Genomic DNA, 23,210 nt, shown 5'->3' on the forward strand with positions numbered 1-23,210 from the left:
TAATTATAAAACCTGAATTATATATGAAATTACATAACGGCCGAGCCTCTGGGTTTTCAATTCTGAGGACAGGATGTTTATCATTTGCCGCTTGTTAAGTGACATTTCCATACATATTTCCATGTACATTATAAATTTTGCAAGATAATGAGCGCCGCCTCCGATCGTCTATTCAGCTTCAAACGCCGCATGTGTGGCCCCATATTTTTCTCTCGCGGACGAATCGAAGGTCATATTTCATAGTCGAGAAAAAAGCCAAGAATCGTCAACGATCTGAAATTCATATGAATACCGCCGCCAGTTTCCCGCCGCGGGAAAAACTCGCCTAATATCGACGACGCATTCTGTATAAGCAGGAAAAACCGTTCGTGCGAGACGAACGCGTCGGATATTTACAATTACAAGTCGCGGCTCTCCGCCCGATCTGCGATTCAGTCCGACCGCGATGTCCGCGAAAGGATTAAGATCGCGACGCCGATGATTTTACTCACCCGTGGCGGGAGAGGCTCTCGGTGGTGGCTGGTTGCACGGAAGTGACCGACATGTTGCACTGATAAGCGGATCCTGAAACACATGAAATGAGAAAAATATTTACAATCGCTGTTTTTAAAGCTGGGAGAGATAACGATCTCTATAACACAGACGGTCTTTTTCAAATTAAAAAGATTAACATCTTCGCAATTGTGAGTAAAAAAAAAGGGAGATTTCCATAAAGAGATTCCTACAGAGCAAACCAAATCTTGTGGCAAATCTTTTCAGAGAATCGCGTAAAATAAATAAACCAAAATACTTAATTTTACGCCTTATTTTGACAAAATTTTAAAAACTCGGTTTATAAAAAAAGAAAATCCGTTTTAGATTCATTCAAAAATATACAAATGATAAAAATAGCAGCGAAACTGATTTCCACGGACGAATAAATTTCGTTTGAAATAGTGAACAAATGCATTTGGGATAGATAAAATAAGACTCATTCGAGCTATCTCTTTCTCTCTCTCTCTCTCTCTCTCTCTCTCTCTCTCTCTCTCTCTCTCTCGGAAATAATTTCAGATTTTCCATTGCTTTGTAAACGAGAATATCGACAAACAAACGACCCGCGGGAAATTCCCGAAATCCGATAACGTCGATAAGGAATAAATATTGACGCACGCAGTGGATGCGATACGATCGGACAGGGTATAGGAAAAAAAAAAATTACACAGCAAATCGCCGCCGGAGAGATTTCATTAGAATTGGCGTTATATCAAAGGCCAAGGTTAACAATTATCGTGCCGCGTGTACGCCTTTCACCGTGCCCAATTTAAACTACATGTATAAAGTGTACGTAGCCGTAAAAAATTCACTGCAATATCGTGGTTACTTCCGTCCATTCTCCTAACCTACCGCGCGAAAATAACGGGGAAACGAGATTTTTTCCAACGTGTCCGCTATTTCTAGAGACTCAATCCAGTGTAGTAAAACCCTCAATTTCGCACATGTCGGACAATTCCGCGATTGCGGGCTTGGGTTTAAACACCGAGGCCGGCACACAGAGATTATATATCCGTGTAATGCACGTGTATTAGTGATTTAGCGTGCTCGGGCGTAGTGATTTATTGGAGTGCCGTAAGAGCCTCTCCTAGGATCGTATATACGCAATGACAACGAGCGAAGGGCATCGCGAGAGCGGATTTCATCGCGATCTCACCTTGGCACGAAACGCTTTTGCTTTCTACGAGAAAGCATATTGACGGGCCACCGACACATGCACATATGTGGTCTGCAATATTGACGAAGCACTTTGATTTTCGTCGTGCGTCGCGAGGCGAAAGGCGACTCGACTTCTCACCTATTGTTTTATCGACATCGCCGATCGGCTCGCGTCCAGAAAGAGAGAATTATTTTATACATATACGCAATACAAAGGAAAGCGTGGCTTTACAATTCGGAGCATGGCACTTTAACGTCTCTCGTTGCGTGTTTCTCGATTTATTTCCTCTGCGGAATGCGACGGACTCGCAATGGTAAATTCAATAAATTGAAAGTCGATGACGGAGAAAAATTACGGCGTCGTAGAAGAAATCAGCTGGAGAGTCGTTACAAAATCCAGGGATCATTACGAAATTAGCAATTCTTTGCGATGGTATTAGACAGGTAGAGAGAGAGAGAGAGAGAGTCAAGGATTTTCTGACTGACACGTGGAACTTGACAACCACAGGTGCTCCCCGACGACGAGGGGATATCTCGACGATAATAAAACGGCGCCAGCAAGGAATTCGTTCGATAATGACGCACAGTATAAATAAATAACGTCGCAACTCATCGGCGTTTGCTGTAAATTATAAAATGAAGGCATACACAGAGCCGCTTGTGTATCCCGAGAAAACAAACGTACGATGTAAAATACTTTCTATACAGAAACATATTTCTGACTACTATTGTCATTTCACAATCCTTTATATTTTCATTGTTTTATGTTACAAAAAAAAACAATAAGATTATAATAAGAAAAAGTAATAATATCTATATAATCAAGTCTGACACATCGCGTCGCGCGACAAACTACTTTTTTTAAATTTATGATCCCGCCAGAAAAGAATCAATCGCAAACGCGGTCTCTCGGAGGTATTGCTTGCAAATATATCACGCTATCGTTTCGTCGCGGGTCATATTAAAAGTACACACCGGATCGATATCTCGCGTCGTCGCCACCTAGCACTGCTACGCCGCGCACAAATCGATCGATTTGCATTTGCATTTATTAACCTCCCCGGGGGACCTCGCCATGGCACTGCGTTGCGCTTGTGCTCCGCGCTGGATTCTCATTAGTTGCGATAGCGTATAATCGCTGATAAAAACCCAGTCATTCTGGCACAAATTCTCGGCATTCCTCGAAATCCGTCGATATAATCGATACGCCCACGGTCGAAACCACGCGCGGGAATGCGCGAACCAAGAACCGTCCAAGATCGTTTTCAATAATGGCAGTCGAACGAGTAGTAAATTAAACGACCCCGGCTGGGGGCCTACCTCGATAACGCGAGGCAAGGATAATACCGAACTATGCGAGAGTCGCGCCGATAAAAGTTTATCGCATACACACATACACACGCACACGCATACGCGCGTGTACAATACAATCGCGCGGCGCGACACGACAGAGGCATACTCCACGTGTTTGCGAAACTTTCCCGGAAATTTGCCGATTATTTCATGAAAATCTAAACGGACCTTGAGAGCTTATCAGCGAGACCGTATAATATCGTGTAATATATACGTGAATTACCGGAAAATGTATTTTTAGCAAAAACGTTTTTCCTCTACATTTTATTTATTTTTTTTTTGTACACTAGCGTACCCCCCTCCTCCCTCCCTCTTGGAGTCACTTGTGATACATGATCTGTGATTTATGATTCTTATTGTGACTGTTTTCGCACGATTACCAATCTCGAGCAGTTATCGTTTTCCTCGTTGAACAAATTACGATCACGTGTAACTGCGATGCTCCGTGTAAACAGAGTGATTTGCGGTCACCTATCTCATCCGAGTCTTCTCGCGAAGACACAAAAAAAAAGAGACCGCCTCTAGCATTAATCGCTAGTAAAATATTTACACTCGCGACGGAATTTTCATTGTCAAACGCGAAAATTAACGTGCCTTTTTATCCGGAATTCACTCGAGATTTATGTACACGGGGCCAGTTGGCGGATTGGCCACGGCCAATCCGGAGGTGCTGCGAGAACCGCTATTCGTCTCGCATTCCGTTGCACTTGATTGCGTGTAATTTCGGAAATCAAGTCGTAGTACGTAGTTGCGCGTCATTTGAACGACGTCAAGCCGAGGATCTGATGACGGTGACTCAGTAAGTTAAATCCTGAAGGTAACGCAATTTCTCACGAGACGCGGCGCCAAGATTTCAACGAGAGCGGGAGGAGGGGGGGGAGGTGAGGATCTCGAAGCGACAAAGAGACGCAATAGACGCCCCTAAGGCGACTTGTCTTGAAATAAAATTTGCTCTATACGCGAAGTATTTTCGAAGATTACGTTTGCAAGTACCAGACGGAATTTATCACTTGTATATGAAAAACGTAGACCGTACACGCCCGATTGAAGGTTTTGCGGATTATTCCGGCGACGCGGAGGAAGAAGAAACCGACGAGGAAAAATATAATTACGCGGAAAGGAAAAAGAAAATTGCCCGGTTTTTCGACGTCGAATTCCCCCACACGGAGAAACCGAGCGCGTAAAGGAGAGAGAGAGAAAGAGAGAGAAAAAAATGCGGAATGAAAGACACCGGATGAAAGGGATATCATGAAGAGGATAAAACGAGATCCTCGCAGCCTCGCGTTCAAACCGTGGGATTAGTAGGTAACACTATCGCGAAAATAGACCTATAAGCCGCAAATATAAAGCTGCGGACTATAAATAACCGGATCATATTAATGCCGCGCTCGTGATTCGCCATATACGTATGCATGGCATGCATGTATATAGGTATGTATGCGTACTTCGGTCTACTTCTTTCCATTTGCGCACTATTCTCGGAGGGAGGATAATCTCATAAGAAGATTGAGTTATCGCCGGCTAAAGTCCGGCGACTTTTAGTAAACGATCAAAGCCACGTCACGAACGGATGATTTTGCGCGTATCGTATCGAAATCTATATAATAGAGGCATAAATTATCCAGTAATTGCGAAACCTTTCGAAAGAAATATGTCGAAATGCTATTGCTGTCTCAATTGCCAAGTTTTTAAATACCAAAGATATTCGGAGGACCCTTAAAAAAAGAATTGTGCATTATTCCTCGCAATTTCTCTTTTTCTGCTTGGATAGCGTCGGACTTGAGTCTACAATACAACGCGTCACAGTTATAAATCACTCCGTCCATCTTCCACGACGACGATGATAATGACGCCTCGTGTCGTGGGTCGTGGAGCAGATTTCCCGAGGCGGGAGAGGGTGTCTATACGCGTGCGAGATGAATGACGCTATAACCGTCAACGGCGACGCAGATAACATCGATTCCACGATGTGTTATACGACTCTCTCTCTCTCTCTCTCTCTCTCGCCTGGAATTATTTATAACGCCCCTCGAAGAAGCCCCTCCGGCGTGTGTCCGTTCGCGATAACGCTTGCGAGATCGGTCGATGTCACTCTTAAGAGACAATATATGTGGCGCTCCGGAGAACCATGTATTGAACAGTTCAACGATCGATTCGGATTTAAGCGTCTCAGTATCAGAGAACAGAAGGAATAATTATTTTCAGAAAATTAATTGTCATAATCTTGATGTAAATAAAAAAAAAAGTTTCTGAAAATAGTGAACATATGTTTGACTGTACCAAAAATATATAGAACAATTTCGTATCACCGATAAGATATTTTATTGGAATGGAAAAATTGTAATTTGTAAATTTTCTTTTTTGTAAATTTGTAGAATAATTTGCAAAGTAAATTTTTCACCATAACTGAAAATTTTCCATATAGACATAGCGCGTTGTTATTGGCCGATATCACGTGTTTACCGATATCCTTGTGTTAACAAATCCGGAAAATTATAAAATTCTAATTCCATTAACGCAAAATACTTCCGCGAAACATGCTGATTTCCCGATATGTATACACACGAACGAATTAGCGGGTAACTAATCTCTGCTAATCTACGGACGTTTCCGTTTCGCAAGTCACCTTCAAGGACTATGGCTAATTGGTCATGCGCGTCGGACATAATACTCCTTCGTTAATGATCGTACTCTAATCAGGATATACCAGCGCGCAGGTACAACTCCTCCTCGAGAAGACAAATTAACCTTTAATTTACTTATCTCTAATTAGGACGCAAACGTACCGTCAGGAAAAATACGCTATTATCCTACTTAAGAGTTAAAAAAAAACAAATATAAAGGTATGGTTAACTCATTCCGAGATACAAGCGTTACATAACGAGAGTCGTAACTGCTTAATTATTCAGAGAGCAAAAATTACCCAAACGGAAATTCGCTGCACATGAATATATATTTCAATATCCTTATCGAAATCGCTCGATCGCTTCTCCATACCGTTGCATTACCGCGGTCTTTCGTGTTTGCGCGATTACGATTCCCTTAAAAAGGCGAGCAGACAGCCGCGCGCGGATCCCGTTTCCCTCTCGCGAACAATTAAATCCTAAGATTAGCCCCCGAGACGCGAGCTCCGGTTTTACGAAACCAGTCCGCGAACGGTTGGCAACCGGCCCGCAATGAAACACGGCTAGCCGGTACCGCGCCAGCGTATTTTCGTTCCGTTTAGACCCGCCGACAGGAATAGAAGAGGGCGTGAAGGCAAATGCAAGTGGCACGCACACGATCCGCATTCGCGGGTCGTTAAGAGGCTTGTCCGGCTTGACGTCAGGTAGGAACGAGAGCGCGACGTTGATTACTTTTTTTTTCTCCCCTCAAAAGAGATGAAATCGGTAAAGTATTCGGCGAAACGCGCGGTTTCGCCGATTCGTCAGCTGTAATCTCCTTTTCAGAAGCATATATTTAATCTGTATCAGACGAAGTTGAAAAAGACGCGCGCGAAAGTCGCGTTTTCTCTCTCTCTCTCTCTCTCTTCCTCGCGTGTTTCGATTTTCCTCCAGATGTTTGCAAACTAAAATGCCCTTCGGTTTCCGTCGTGAGAGGGCAGCCGAATCTCTATACCGCCTGCTCCCGATGCTCTCTCCCCGTAAGGTGGAAATCAGGCCAACAACCCACGCGAGGAGCACGCGGGAGCTGCATGCTGGGGTATCGATCGACCCCGGACTATTCTGGATAACACCCACGCACACACGGACGCGCGTAGGTCGGGCCGGGGTTGGAATCAGGTCGGCTGGCTGCAGGAAAGAGAGAACCCCGTGCGAAAGTGGCCTGCGATCTTGCACACACGGCCGCCGGTCAGCACGAGAGAGAGAGAGAGAGAGAGAGAGAGAGAGAGAGAAGGGCTCCCCGCCGAGGAGGACCAAGGCTCTCTCGGCCAAGTCCAACGGGGAGAAATAAACAGCGGCGGGATGTAGCAAAAATAGAAGTAAAAAGAACAACGCGAGTACTGTGTGATCCGTGAAATCGAGAGAAGCAAAGCTCCGTTTCGTGTTTTGCACCGAGTTATTAAAGCGGACAGCAATTTTAATCGTTTCGATCGACTGCACGCTCGGGGACCGATTCTCGCTTGCCGGAGACGGCAAACCTCGATTGGTTTTTTTTTCCTTCCTTTTTACGTAATACCGTCCGAAGGTGCGCTCGACGACGGGCGCCTTCTCGATGCGTGCGGCAGCTGCATTCCGATAGACGGAAAGCTGCAGCAGCCGCGGAGCCGTGCGATTGCTGCAGAGTCGTGCATGTGTAGCAGCAACGAGGGCGAGTCACTCACGGGCGCTGCGGAATGTCGCGCGAAGCGTTAACAGGCTTGAGAAATTAAAATTCCGGCCTTAGGAATTCGCGGCCATGCCGGCGGCGTAACGGGTTCTCCCGACGACGACGACGTCGGTTTCTTCGCGGCGCGGCGGGACGAGAGTAGAGTATACGCAGTGACGAGCCAGAAGGACTGACCTCGTTGCGGCCGATAACTGCGTCGTTTGTTTTGAAAGTGGTATACCTACTTAAAGTTAAGTTTTAATGATTTTGCGAGAGTGCCCGAGAAATATCCGTTTCGATTAATTCTCGAAACGAAAACAGGGTCACACACACAGCTGTGCTGCATCATCGAATACACTTCTTCCTCCCTCCCGTGACACTGCTGATTAAACTGATTATTTGAATTCTTGTTCGCGAAAACAAAAAATACGAATTTCCTTTTTCTCAGGTACTATTCGATTACGCAAAAAGCCGTGCATATTTTTTCTTTCACAGCTAATCTCGACTTGTGATCGAAGGTTAAAAATAAGAAATCAGTCGAAAAGTCGTCGACTTTTGAAAGTCGTCCGGGTCGATTATTCGACAACATCGAATATATACTTTTGGCACCGCGCTTTGAAAATTTAATTCGGAGCCTTCGCTCTTACTCGCGAAAGATTTAACTGTCTCACTCTTACGACGAACGATCGGATGCTTTCGACCGGATTTTCCATACGATCGCCGGCGAGGCGATGCAATATACGGCGCTCTTCGCGGTGCAATCTTCCGGTCGATGGCCGACAGTTGGGCGCCGAACGAGGAACCCGTGCTCGTCTCTCGCACGCGAGAGTATTGATTCTCCTCGTGGCTCGCGTTTCGTTCGGCTCGCAGCGAGCGTCGAGGCGCAGCGAAAAAACCGCGCGCGGCGCGCGGTTATCGCAACGCGGCGCGGCGCGGCGCGACGCAAAATAATGGCCACCTTCGGGTCGGCTGTCCTTCGGTTACCGATTACTTAACTGTGCTTTTGGCAAACTGTCAACGGCAGGTGGTAATTTCATGCTACGTGCCCACCTACATGCGATATATATAATATGTGTATATACACACGGTCGCACGACGATACGTCGCAGCGCGAAGGGGGGCACACAACCGACTGTTGCGCTATTATTAAAAATTCAACTCATTACGTTATTTTTTACGCTTCCGGTGGCGGAAGTGACTGCTTCGCGGTCAATCAAACTCCTCAACGTACAAAACTTTCTAGTCTTGTAGAAATGAGCATCAAGACCCCAATCTCCCCATGCTCTTTTTTTCCCCCTCCCATACGGCCCGTTTTGATTTATTGAACGTTGAAGAGACGAGCTGTCAACTTGAAAAACTTCGTTTACTTGACGGAGGAATATAGAAATTGGCATCGTCCGTTTATGGGGACGCGGGACAGGATCTATATGTTAAAACGTGAGCCTCTCGGTGTCACGTCGCGAATTCACGTTGTTACTCCAACGTGGACCGTCTCTCCCTTTTCCCCTGTCACTTCCTCTCTGGCAGCAGCAGACGACAACGGGCACGCGTGCACAACAAAATTCTTACAACGTGACCGTCGTCCTTTTACTGCGTAATTCGATGTTGCGACACAAAAGAGTTCTCTTTCTTTCTCTTCCCCTCGGATCTCCAGCTTTCTCGGAACGAAGTCGCGCGGTGAAAGCGTCTCCCCGAGGGTCGCCGCGGATGGTATCGGAAGAACGGAATTACGCAGCCTCTAACGCGAGGAAGAAGGCGTGTTTCAGCCAGCCTCGTGTCCACGATATACTCTAGAAAATCGGTCCAAGCTCTCGAGACCGAGAACTGTGTGGCCAATCAACATGCAGCTTTTATACAAAAAAATTAGCAGCAATTTTATTAGCCACAGTTTTCGGCTCGAGAACCTTTCCTAGACCGATTTCTAGTATCGCGCGGTCACAATAAGGCTTGAAAGACGCTCGGTAAATTGTCGCAACATCGAGGAGAAAACTAAAACGATAAAAACTATAAGCTCCGTTAACATGGCGACATGCGTGTTTGTTTTGACGCCTCTCGCGGGACATGTTCGCACGCCTCTCTCCGTGAAGATTTTATACGGGCGCCGGATCGGCGTTTCTCAACCTTTCCACAAGTGTTACGAAGAGTAAGAGAAGCTGATACCGAGTCCAACAGATTATGTCATTTTGGCAAAATGATTAGCACAAATTTGAAATAATTAAAACCTTGAAACAAAAGATCAGCAATTTAGTTACCGATAAGTCCCGTGAGAGAAATCTTATATTCCACGAAAAGAATTGTCAAGATTATACCCCCCCCCCCTCCCCCCTCACCTCCAGAGCGTCCACATCCTCTCCGCTCCAATTTCGCGCGCGCGAACGGACGCTACTCCGTTTTCCGAGCGCACATATACATTAAAGAAATGGACCAACGGTGGTCGCCCCTAATTCACTCACGCAGGAATCTCGCGCCCAGGCAAGCCGCCACCGCCGCCGCCACGCCACGCCACGCCGCGTCGCGTCGCGTCGCGTAGCGTCGATACGCGTCGGTCCGCGCGCTCACTGTCTCGTACCCTCTCACTCACTCTCACTCACTCACGCTCCCAAAGAGAGCCGCATTAAAGTGTAACGCTCGACTTACTCGTCTTGTCCCCTCGAATCGCAAAACCTCTCTCGGAAAATCTCTCTCGGCGAGGTCCTCACGCTTAGCTCGGCGCACAGCTGATGGCGGCACTCAACGACGTACAGGCGTCGGATGCGTTGCGAAGAAATTACTTCTCGTCGCGCGTCCCTACAATAACGGTCGCAAGCGAGCGGAAATCGAACGAGACGGTTTCGGAAAGACGTGAACGTTGAAGAGATCGCGCGGAGATCGCACCTCGTAACGTCGCAGATCAAACTGAAGCGCCGCCGTCGGGCGGGGTCCTTATATCACCGTGGCGTAGGTTGAGGGGTGGACGCGGTGGGGAGAAGCGCCGAGAGAGTGGGGGAAGCGCGGCACGAATTCTTCATCTGCCCGTCTCTGGCCGGCCGATGCCGACGCGGCGCAGTATGCGCCCGCTCTTGCAGCGTAGTGATTCTCAACATGCGGATCCGAAATCCGATGTTAACTTTCTCCGAGGTATTGGGAATTGTTGATAAGAATCAAAAATTTTACTTTTCTGTCGTATAAAAAATAAAAGAGAATTATATATATATTACAATATTCTTTGTATTAAAATTCTTATCTTAAAAAATATATAAAATATATAAACACTCGGATTTTTCTTCTTAAATAGGCTGAATATTTTTAATTGACTAAAGAAAATCGAATTAAATCAATATTGGGAATTTTAATGTATACAGAAAAGTTGGGAAAAGAAACAAATTACGAGAGCTAATCGTACGCGATGATATTTTTTTTTATCCCCGCCGACGCGGAGCTAATGTTCCAGCTCGTTGGCCGTCGAAGTTCGCGGAACGGATATCGAATTATCGATTCCCTTACCGAAGCGAACGACTTTGCACGTCAGTTCTCACGGCTGCAGGCGCGGCTTTCTCAAAAGGAGATGATGCCCAGGGATCCTTTGTGCGATGGGATAGATATCCTATGGGAAAGCTCGCCGGATCATCCCCGAGACTCTCCTCGGCGAAATATTGGCAATAGGAATGGAACAAGGAAGCGCTCGACACCTCCTACACCGACCGATTAATTCTCACCTTTTGAACCATAGTTTGACATTTTCAAATGCTAGAAAGCGTCGGGTAGATAATTTATAATAGCAGCAATATTTATAATAAGATGTGTATTACTCAGTACCAGTGCCTGCGTTACAGGATGATGGATGAGAAACCATAAACTTTACGACTCGTCCGATATCATTTTCCGGCAACTTTATCGCAATGTCAGTGTTCATGTCTCTGCCACCGTTACAGCAAAATTATAAAACATAATTTAATTGACCCGCACGAAACTATATATTCCACTTGCGTGGTATCGCGGGTGAAGAACAAGTTTTACAGTTTGGGGAAATTGAAAAAATAATTCAATCACATTTAATATTAAATAACTCCTTCAGTTACATTGTGATTTTTGCTAAGAAAGGATCGACGTAAAAGTACGTCGACACATAAGTAAATTGAAGTGACTTAAAATAAAAGACCTATACGAAATTCGATCTTTTACGACGACATCTTGTATAGATAGATATACATATCTATAAAAGATATATACACCGAATGACGCACGAACAAATATCGATGATCTATTATCTCGCGCTACAATTTGTTGCGACAATTATCGAGCATCGTCAACGATTTATGACAATGGTCGATTTTGTAATTTATATCCAATATCAGTATATCAAACGCGTCAAGATAATGTTCGTGCGACGCTTTTAAAGTTAAAACTCTCCCTTCCTCCCCCCCCACCTCCCTCTCTCATTCTCTCTCTCTCTTTCTCTCTCTCTCTCTCTCTCTCTCTCATACATATAATTATTATAGTCCGCTTTAGATATGAGACTGTGCCTAATGTTTTCTTAAACGCCACTAATATTCCTCCTAAACGCGATAAGATAAGCGTTTGCGTTTTTTCCGCCATATCCATTGCGAGATCTGTGGGCTAATTGCAGAGGGAATTGCGCGACTGTTGACTAGTACGTGGCGCTGGAAGGCACATATAGCCTTTAAAAAAACACAGAAGGGAAAAAAAGGGGCTTCCCACCTACACACGCGCGCGTGCGGTCCGCGATATTTTTTCTCACCTTCCTCGTATTTAAACAACTTGAATGATAGGGCGTACACGTACGTCGAGGTCGCGTTACTTCGACCGACACATACAATGATTCACCGTGGAAAAGGTTACGCGGTTCTGTTAATACGACCGTTAAAGATATTCATTCATGTGTGCGAATTTCTCCGATTCGTACATACGCGCTTCCACACTTCGTGACTCCCGCGGTTTTTCAACTCGGCAAAGTGCAAAGGGCGTGCAGGGTGCATCGAGGAAGTAGATTCTCGTGAAATTTTTATCCGACTCCAATGGCCGTTTTACGCCCACTTTAAACGACCTATAATTCGCAGCGAACTCGTGCGGAATGTCTTTTTTATGAAATTTCCATTTATGAACTTCCCATAATAGAAACTCGTATTACAGCTGTCAGCTTCTATTATTAAGAGATCGAATTTATAGTCGCGACAAGTTCGCGTCGTTAACGATTAAAAATTAATTTCTTTATGCAGTCGCGATGAAGAAAGTGCTATACATTTATAACTCGATTAATAACTGCTTAACTGATATAAATGTCTGTTATAACTTACATCAATTGTCTTTCTCGATATTTTTAATTTCCAAACAAAAGAAATATAATTATTGATCAATCGAGTGCAGGCGAAAAGCAATGCGTCTCCCGAAAATATCGTATCTGGCCGTATATCGGGATACACGCTCCTCAAGCTTAATGCAATCCGCGATAATAATAAAACTTTGTTGCAATGATAAATGACTCATCAAGAAGTGATATACAACATTGGTCGACACTTCTAATCCCGGTTGATCGATCTCAGGAACAAGCCCGATACGTTCTCGTTTCATAAATATAAGACTCGAGTTTCCTACTCTACGTTTTCCTTGTGGCCGTTATACACGTGGACCGATTACCGGGTGCCGAGTTGGCAGTGGGTACAGCACGCGCACCACCCACGATTGTGGACGTGTAGGTAGGACTGTAGGAGTGGTCGATGAAATTGACCGATCAGACGTACATATACACAGACGCCGGAGGACCGTTTCAGCGTCCACTTGAGCGCGCACGTGTGCGTAAATAAATTTGCGCGAGTGTGTTCGTATCACCTGCGCGCGGACGCGCCGCGTGCAACGTTCTGGCGCGAGCGCGGCGCGACGTTACACGTGGAGACACGTGCCAATCACTTACAATCGCTTTCTTCGCGTGTTCCATTTGCAAATGCACGAGGCACATCTCTCGGCGAGCCACCCTGCCGCGTCTTGTTTTCCTGCACGCGGCGGGGACATCTCGGACGGCGCAATTTTCCCAGAGCGAGCATTATAAGTGCCGAGCCAAACGAGACTTTTCCTTTTATTGAGGATACACCCGAGCGAGTGTACCACGCGCGGAGTGCACAGGTATATAATAATACTCCCAGATCGATATCGCACTTATCACTGGTCAGTGAGTTCGGAGTGACGTCACGGATAGCAATTATATGCGAAGACCTTGTAGGATGGCTAAAGACGTCAGCGATTCTTTACGATTCAATAACGCCGTCGTGACGGCATTAATTTAATGACGTCATCGAACGCTGCAAATCCGTATTTATCACGTTGCGATTAAGCTTTGAGAAGCTTTAAAAAGCTGTAACGGATCAAGGAATTCCGCAAGAGCAATTCTGCAAGAGCAAAAGTGACATACTTACATTAGAGTAAAAAAAATAAATATCGGCCATTTACCTCTAAATCGTAAATTCACAGTTTTATAGTGTGGCAATAACGACTACACTTGTACAAATAACAGTGTCGTCTTTCACCGAGTATAATCATGTAATATTGTCAGATAATGATTTTTAAAAATCTTTCACAAACACCAATTAGAAATTTTATCAAATCTTTTCAGTGGAAGAGATACTTTCAATTGTTCCTCGATCGTTGATGTAAAATTGTAATTATTAAAAAAAAAAAACTATAAATCTTCGGGAAAATTATACGTACAATTTTTCTCTTTACTGTGCGTGAGAGCTTCTAGTTTATCAATTATAAAAAAATATTAAACAAATATAAAATTGCATAAACTTCTCTTTTAGACATGATGCAACTGAAAATTTCAAAAATGCGATTACGGCATCCACGTGCCTTCGCAACACGTTACTGCCGCAAATCGCATAAAGCAACACACACCGTTAATTAGCGGGTCATCCGTCATTGCAATCGTCACGTGGACGGTGCGTATATGCACCCGCAATTAATACTCCGATTGTTGTCGCAGTTGATCATCCGAATGGCGTATGATCCTGCGAGGAGGCATCAGCGCTCATCTCGGCGCGAGCGATCGAGTTCGCGAGCGATAATTTAGCGCGTAATAAAATCCACACTCGTATCTCGCGCCTCGTGATCGTCTCGACCGCGCGATATCGCGAAGCAATAATTATTCACGCGCGCTGTTCTTTGCCGCCCCTTGCGCGATAAGATCACGTGAGTGAGCCGACACGGGTCTCGTGACGCCGGAGATTAACATATTTTTCTCACCCTGCGCTTTCGTAATTCGCTCGCGCGCGCCTGTCACATTTCATTAATCTCCCGACACGATTTGATCGTCGTCAATCTCGAATCCCCGGGAGAAAAAAACTCGCGCTAGGCGCCATTCCACCTGAAGCATTACTTGCAAAATTTTATCTCCAAACAAAACATCTGCACATTTTGGACATATCAGATGAAAAAGATTTATTTCCTTTCAGAGAAAAATCCACTAAACATTATTATTTTATGTAAATTTAATGCGAGAAATGTTCCGTAAAATTTAAAAACAAAGAAGATCTCCTTCCACGATAACATGGTCGATTTAAAAATTACTTTATCGTTTTTAATTTTCTGATAACCAATTGATGTTACGTACAATCGCGTAGAATCTAATATACACGATTTCTTAAAAGAAATACCGACGGTATTGTCGATCCGGTCGTGCGAGTACGCATCATATATACGACAGCGCGGTTACATAAAATGTATATTGGCATATATGTAACCGCGATTTCATTTCCTAATGCGTTCTTACGTCACTAGAGCGTGTGTACAGATAGCTTTCGTTATCACGACGAGAAATGATCGCAAACACAATTTATGAAAAAGAATACATACGAATACGCACGAGAGTCTCCCGCCTTCCTAAGGAGGCGTGCATTTACGTACGTACTTGCGAGTTCTATTCAAAATAATGATTATGGTAAACAACGTGACGAAAGTTCGGAGGCAATCGCGAGCCTCCAAATTGCCGCTTATCAGAAATATATTCGATTCAGTCGAAGATTCAATCTTACGTTTATCAAGAATTAAATCTTCGATCAAATCGAACTTTAAAAAATTCTAATATGTATAATGTATTTTGTAAATTATAATATATATAAATTATATATTTTACTATTACATTCTTCTTCAATATTAGATACTAAATTGTCAAACGTCATATCGAATTCGATGCAATAAAAACGGTACATCCCCTAAGTGATAAAAGCTGATAATTATAATAGTATTCACATATCGCATTTCGTGCGAGAGTAATTGTTTAGCTTTAAACTTGGCAAGGTATATCTTGCGCACAAGATGCAGTGCACCTTTATCGCATAGACTTGTAACTTCAGAAGCAACCGAGAGATTCAACCGATCGGCAGTTTAAAACGGCCGTGAAATGCGATCTTAAATGCGTCTCTCTCCAAGGACGGGAACAGGTTGAAATTTGAAGAATAGTATGAAATGAATTTCCGCGGAAGACCGCGCCGTCGGCCTTGAGCTAAATAATGCAGCACGAGGCGCTCGCGATGCGAATTCGATCGGCGACGTCGTTCAGCAACAATTTCGATAATTTACGATTGGTCGGGAAGGCCTTTGATTACTGTCGGGTCTGTGAGCAGTTCCACATCTGATGAATAAAGCAAACAAACAGATAAACTGACATTGGTAATCGAGGAAATACGAGCGACTCAAGGATTGTATTCGTTGGCTCGCAAATTAATTTCGTTAATTTCTCGTGGATTAGCCTTCAGAATGCAAATAATACCTTTACAAGATCTTTAGCCTTAAAAATTAATCTCGAGTGAACTTTTCTTTAAATATGCTTTAAAAATGCTCAATAAGACGATCATTAATTATTTTTCTTTGTAATTAATTCAACAATAAATAATTAAAAATATGATAATATGATAAATTTAATTTCTACATGTGAGGGTACACTATACATTATATATGAGGGTATATAATATTGTTTCTTATTTATCTGTGTGAAGACTCATTTATATGAAAAACTAATTAAAAATTTCTCAAATTAGAGAGATAATAAAAATATCCAATATAGATCCGAATATGAAAATAAAATTGTTAATTTTTTTCACAAAAGTGCATGAAAATATAAAAGATCGTTTCCAGTGCGTCAAAGAATATTAAATATAAACGTTCAGTTTTAAATAAAATAGAGAAATTCAATTTTAAATAAAAAAGAGATTGCATATATATTTACAACATATGGAAAATTAAAAAATGCGTAATTTTTTACTTTTATTTAATATTATATTTCTGTTGTAATCAATATTGCACGAATAATTATTTTAAAAGATTATATTCATGTTACGATATTTTTTATTAATACTGAATACTTCTGTCCGATGGGAAAATATTATTTCGAAAAATATTCGGAAATGTTCGACGGGGCACTAATAAAAAAGATGTTATAACTACAAAAACATAACCTTTTCAAAGAGTAATTTATGCAATATTTATTATGACAAAACGAAATGACACGTAAAACAAAATTAATCCTTTCTTGTATACATGCATATATTATTGATAAAGTATTATTGATCGTAATGATAAATGAAGCAAAAAAAACCAAAAAACGTGATAATACTTTTTTAAATTAATGTCGTCGAATTATCATTTATCCGATCCATCACTAACTGCGTCATTATCACAGATGTCATAGGCAAAATGTTGAACAATGTCTCCGTCTCACACGAGCCTTAAGTGAAACCAGTTCGAGCCAGTCGTAAGAAGTCGCGAATCGTCTCATGGTGACGTTAATCGATCGGACTAGGTTTTAAATGACCGCGATTAAAACGAAAAGAGAGGAAGGCGCGCTCGATGATTGCGCGCTTTTACAAATAAGTAATGGGACGCCGCGCCGTGCCAAATCGCCGGTTCCCAAATCTAAGAACTTTTTTTATTTGATATTTCATATATACGCATTAAATCAAGAACAATCTCGAAAAACTGATGGTAAAAGAAAATAGTTGCAATTCCTAGATATGTAGAGGTATTTATGTGGAATACTCGTGGGATGCCGTGCCAAATCGCGAGTTCCGAAATCTAAGAATTTTTTTATTTGATATTTAATATGCGCATTAAATCAAAAACAATTCCGACAACTCGATGGTAAACGAGAATAATTGCAATTCCTAGATATATGATAGGTATTTATGGAATACTCGTGGGACGCCATGCCAAATTGTCGATTCCGAAATCCAGGAATTTTTTTTATTTGATATTTCATACACGCATTAAATCAAAAACAATTCCGCGAAATCGATGGTAAAAGAGAATAATTGCAATTCGCTAGATATGTATTTATGGAATACTCGTAAAACGCCAAAAGTAGCGAATACCGACTTACGTATACGAATGGTAAGTAGTATCTATAACTTTATTTTCATAATGTTATATATTTTACAGAATTTTGTATTATAATTGTTCCGCTGGAAAAGCTGGAAAGAAAAATGAATTTCCTGCTCACCAACATTAACGTTTAACATTAGACAAAAAAATTTCCATTCATGTTATCGGTCCATTAAACTCTAGAATATTAAGTACGGTCACCGATTTCCATGTTTCCATCGATAAGAGATTTTTATCGTGCGTGGCCCCGCTGATAAGTTTTATCGCAAAAGGAAAGAATATAAAAACAGAATTGGTCTCCCGTGCATACAATGCGGGCTGAACGTCACCACGCGGCCGAAAAGATATCATTGACTCTTTCTTGCGCGGTCCAAAATAAAATACGGGAGATAAAGAGAGTTCGATCAATAAAGATTTTGTTTTTACTTCAAGATTATCACTCGCGATAAGTCGATAGGTAGTAGGTAAGTCAATATCCACTATTTTTAGCGTTTCACAAATATTCAAGTATATTTAGCTCGCGACTATTTTTCTTTAAAATCGACACTTCGCGACCGATTGAGAACTGCAAACATCAAAGCGTTACTTTCAAAACATCAATAAATCACTTACAAAATATTCTTCTTTTTTTAAATGAATCGCTCAAAAGCTAAATTAATCAACTTCATGAAAAAAGAAAATTGATGAACTATCACGTATACTTGAATAATAAAATGAAGACAATTACAAAAATCGGAGATGATTATTAGTCTTGATGATTTGACTTCTGCGTATATTGTTTACCGATCAGATTAAAAAATAATATATTACCCTTTCTCATTGCATTTGAATTTTGCTGAGTGTACACATTCGTTTTGGAAATGTTAACAATACATCTTTTGCCGCGGGAAAGCTCGGGCCGTGTTTTATGAGCTAACAGCCAACAGCATAAACATGGATGAGCGTAAATCAGACGAACGCACGTGGCGGATGAAGTTGGTAAGTTTTTTAATGCGCCGTTTCGGGAATCGCAAAGCCGCCGGTAAATACACCCGGCTCGTGGATCCGCCGTCTGCGCGCCGTGGTGAGATTCGCAGAATAAAAGAAAAAGGCGAAAATAAAAACGGAGCCGGAGGAAACGGGGGACAGGGAAGGAAGGAAGAGCGAGATGCTGCGAGATATAGGAGGACGTTGGTTTTTGCGACTCTCTCACCGTCTGCATTCCACGACGCAGGCAACAACCTTGCGCGCGCGAGCGAGCGAACGAATGAAAACATAGAAAAAGTGCGGTGACTCGGGTCCACGGTTAAAAAAAGACGCCTGCAATATATGCCTGCGATATACGCGTTAATATACGCGTACGCGTATTTCGTTTCGCTATCTTAAAAAATTATTGCGTATTACATTTCGACTTCGATCACTCACAGAATTCCGCATAATTGAACTTAGGCCCGGTTCCACAAATGTATATAAGATTAACTTTAATCTCGGTTTAACTTACTGTTTATCTCTCTAATTTTTATAGATTGGAAAAAGATAATTAAAGTGAGTTGAACTTCGGTTAAATCGAATTAACCGAGAATTGTGAAACTGGGTCTCAAAAGATCAAATTGAACTTAAATTTCTACAAAATCTTTCTATTTAATTAGAAAAAAAAAAGTAAAGGCGCGTAGAATGTAGAGGAGGACCGAGTATAAGTGTCATATAACCATAAATGCCAGGCTAAAAAGGCGCAATCTATAGATAAAATCCAGTTTGACATTCGGTAATGCATTCGATATATAGCGAGTTTTCCCGGATTTCGAATAGCCCCGTCCTTCCCTGAATTTACATAAAAAGTTTTTGTAAAAAATTATCGGAAAAATATACGCGTAAATAATGTTTTCTCGAAATGCTTGATCGATTTCAATATATGCGTCATTAATATCTACTGATGCTATAAGAATATCTGATATAAAATAAAATATACAGTGAATAATAAAATCGAAAGTGTTGGAAACACATGTCATTATAACTACTAGGAAGAAATAAAAAACGGAGGTGCCGAAGATTCGTGTGGTAATGGATTAATCTTGTAGACGGAATTCGCTATAAATCCTGTGAGATCGATAGGTATAAATGGAAACAACGTCAACGTATAAAAATCGCGCGCTCGCGCGCGTGCGGACAAGTGTCCCAAGTCCGCGAAGCGCCATTTAATCTGCGTAATGCACTCACAAGGTTGCGGTAAAATGCACATTTCTCATACCCCGGAGACAAATGCAATAAAACGCTCGCGAACGCGAACGTTTTCCAGGAAAGCGGACACGATACCTGCTCATTACAAATTTCTCATCACGTTTTCGTGGAAAGATAAATCAACCGTGTGAGAATCACACGACGATAAGCTGAAACTATTTGTAGACGAAGAAAAATATCTGCTGTCAATATAAACTTCTTTATACGTATTTTCGACGAAATACGGTCGCCTGAGAGAGTCACGCGGTGAAATCGTGAAGCAGAAAACGAGATGAGATCACTCAAGCGTTGTATAAAATATTTTTCTTTTATCTTGAAGAAGACGAATACATATTTTACCGAAATATACGAACTTTATTTTAGCTGATACATCTTATTTTATATGTATTAAGTACTGTACCTGTGGAACAGCAAGATAAATTTCGTCATTTACCTGAGAATCTTGTCATAACGTCTACTGTTCGTAACAGTCGTAACGAGTAATTGAGAAAGTTCGAATACAAAGATATAAGCATCATAAATCACGATAATTTGCTGAAATTTGATTGGTTCTAATATGGTAGAAAAAAATAGTAGGAAAAAAATGTTGTCCTCAATGAGACAGACTTTCTAATTGTAAGAAAAAAAGGAAAACCATTGGATAAAAACTCGAAATGACTTTCGGTATTTTTCCGTAAAATGTAAGAAAATCACGCCGTAGAAGCAAATAGCACGGATCGTGAAAGAACCAATTCGTTTCCCATGTGAAAGCAAGTCCTCGACCTCCCAAGGCCGCTCTGCAGGTCTCAAGTTCAACTATACCAAGCCGCCGACCTTCCCGGAAAACACAGGGCAGAAGAAGAGGAGGAGAAACAAGACTCGCAAATGGCGATGCAACTCCTCGATATTCGTGATCCGCATAAGATTCTTGAATCTCACCCTTTCCGAGATCGGCCGAAGTGAAATGAACTCTCTCGATGCAGAACCTTTGTTTAACGAAACTGACATCCAAGAGAGAATCTGCGATAAATATTATATTTATCTCACGTAAAGATATCAATTTAATAAGAGAATTTTCAGTCAGATCAGAGAAGTTGACGGAAAACAATTTAAATGATAAATTCGATCGCTTGAAGGTACTTTAAAGTGAAAATTCGAGACGCGCGAAGCAGGAAGAGGATGCGAGAATGCTGACGTTTATACTCTGCAAGAGGGACGTATGCGACGCGCGTGCGAACCTTGCGTGTGATCCTTGGCGTTTTGCTTCCGACATTTCAAAGTGCACTCGGTATACATCGAATACCCTCTGGCGAGAGCACCAATTGTTGTTGCACTCACGCGTCAATTGTATTCAAAGCGTCGAATAATCATTAATATCTAACGTGCCAGATAAATCACCTTACGGCGTGCGCCAAATGCAAATAAATTAATTAAGTATATTAATTAGAAACGTAATTAACAGACTGTGTACAATATACGCGGTAACTTATACCACTACGGTAAATCGGAATCGACCAATTCGGAATAATTTTGAATATTTAGCCTGCCAAATATATCGCCCTCTGTTCGCGCGCGCCAAGTGCAATAAATTGATTAAGTTATTAATTGAAAACATAATTGACAGACTATCTACAATATACGCGGTAACTTACCGCCATCGCGGTAAATCGGATTGATCAATTCGGAATAATTCATTAATTTTAGACTCCATGCCAATTAATAGCTTCATAATTCCATCAGTTTTATATGTATACACGGCTATCTTACTGCAAATTTTCGCGCGATCGCAAATAGATTCTGGCATCCGCCTCGCAGCATCTCGCGTCGCGCGCTCGCGAGCCTCAATTCCCGTCGTCCGCGATCGAGGCAATAAATCGCGACCTTGAAACGCTTTTCCCGGCTAACTCGATTAAGGCATATTGGATTAATGAGCAGCGAGTGATAAGTCGTACGACGCACCGAATGTCGATGCACCTCTCGTACGCGCTTCCGAATTACAACGCGAGGATGCGGATTTCGCGAGTTTTACCTCTTGTAAGTATATTTTGTAATATGCAATCATGCGCTCGTCTCGCCAAGAAGATCGTTTTTCTCTTTGAACTCGCAGGAATACCTGAACGGAGCACCTGCTGCGAGGGTAAAGCACAAAAGGTGAGGGGAATGAAATGTCTATTGTAACGCATATAATGACCAATGTAGACGTTGTTTCCCTCAAACTTTACGGCCCGTTTGTAAGAGTACTTTGTGCTTCGTCCAGACATTCTTAGTCCGTGGTTTTCTCAATTCAACTTTATTTGAACATTTTATTGAATACACTTTAGTATACTTTGCTAAAAAGCTTGACGTCAATTTATTTATCGCAATATTTCTTTTTCATGGATCTATAATATTCTGAATGAATGCCCATAATATCTGAAATGTCGTATATGTCAAGGAAGATAAAATAAGAATAACCGTTGCAAAGTTAAGACAAAAAATACAATTTGCCAAGTACACGCGAAAATCTTCGATTTTTACTCGAGTTTAGACATGATTCACGTTACTATTCTATTCATAATGAATTCATATATGTATATACATTCTTTCCAGTTTAATCTAAATACCGCCGGTAAATCGCATTGCGATAGGAAGAATCTTGTAATCATACTTAATGTCGATCCGCACGAACGTACGTGAACTGTGATTTGTCAGAGTTTTTCTGCTATATTAATTATAGAATTTTTGCATAAATGGTATAATTATGTATATACCACTTCATTATTGTCGACCTTAAACGACTAACTTGAAAGTTTCAGGACAGAAATTATCAGAATCAGTCATATGACTTTGTCCTCGCGAAAGAGTTTCGTTCAAATTGTTTTTTTTTTATTTTTCAAATCTGATTTATCTATTTAACTCATAAAACGTGCCATTTATACTTTCTAATGTATCCAAATTTACTTTACAATCTTGTCAGAGTTAAACAAAATCGGAGATTCAAAAAGAGAAATGGCTGCCTTCTTAAATATCCTAATATATGTTTAATTACAAATTAAATTCATATGAGAATTATAAATCATGAATGACACATTCATGGTTCCTTCGATGACTAAAGTGTCCCGTTTCCGACAACCGCTTCGCTCTTTGAGATTCGCGTGCGTTTGGCCGGCAACGGCGGCGGTCGGGAAAGATTGTTCGTTCAGTAATTGCCATACCGCACGAACGGCAAAGTAAATAAATGATCCGTACCATTGCGTGCTGCGACCTTATATTTTATTTAACAAGGCAAACGGAGCTACGCGCGGCGCGGCGTCTTATCC

General features: G+C 41.9%; 1 protein-coding gene across 1 annotated transcript in view; it reads right to left on the reverse strand.

Annotated features, from left to right (window-relative positions):
• Positions 1–23,210, reverse strand: part of LOC105450112 — a 42,763-nt gene that overhangs the window by 5,919 nt on the left and 13,634 nt on the right. The window contains exon 3 of the mRNA XM_011689770.1: positions 492–564. Within this exon, the coding sequence (XP_011688072.1) occupies positions 492–564 (73 nt within the window). The remainder of the gene's footprint in view (positions 1–491; positions 565–23,210) is intronic.

This window comes from Wasmannia auropunctata, unplaced genomic scaffold (assembly GCF_000956235.1).
Source record: "Wasmannia auropunctata unplaced genomic scaffold, wasmannia.A_1.0 LD336069.1, whole genome shotgun sequence".
Taxonomy (NCBI): domain Eukaryota; kingdom Metazoa; phylum Arthropoda; class Insecta; order Hymenoptera; family Formicidae; genus Wasmannia; species Wasmannia auropunctata.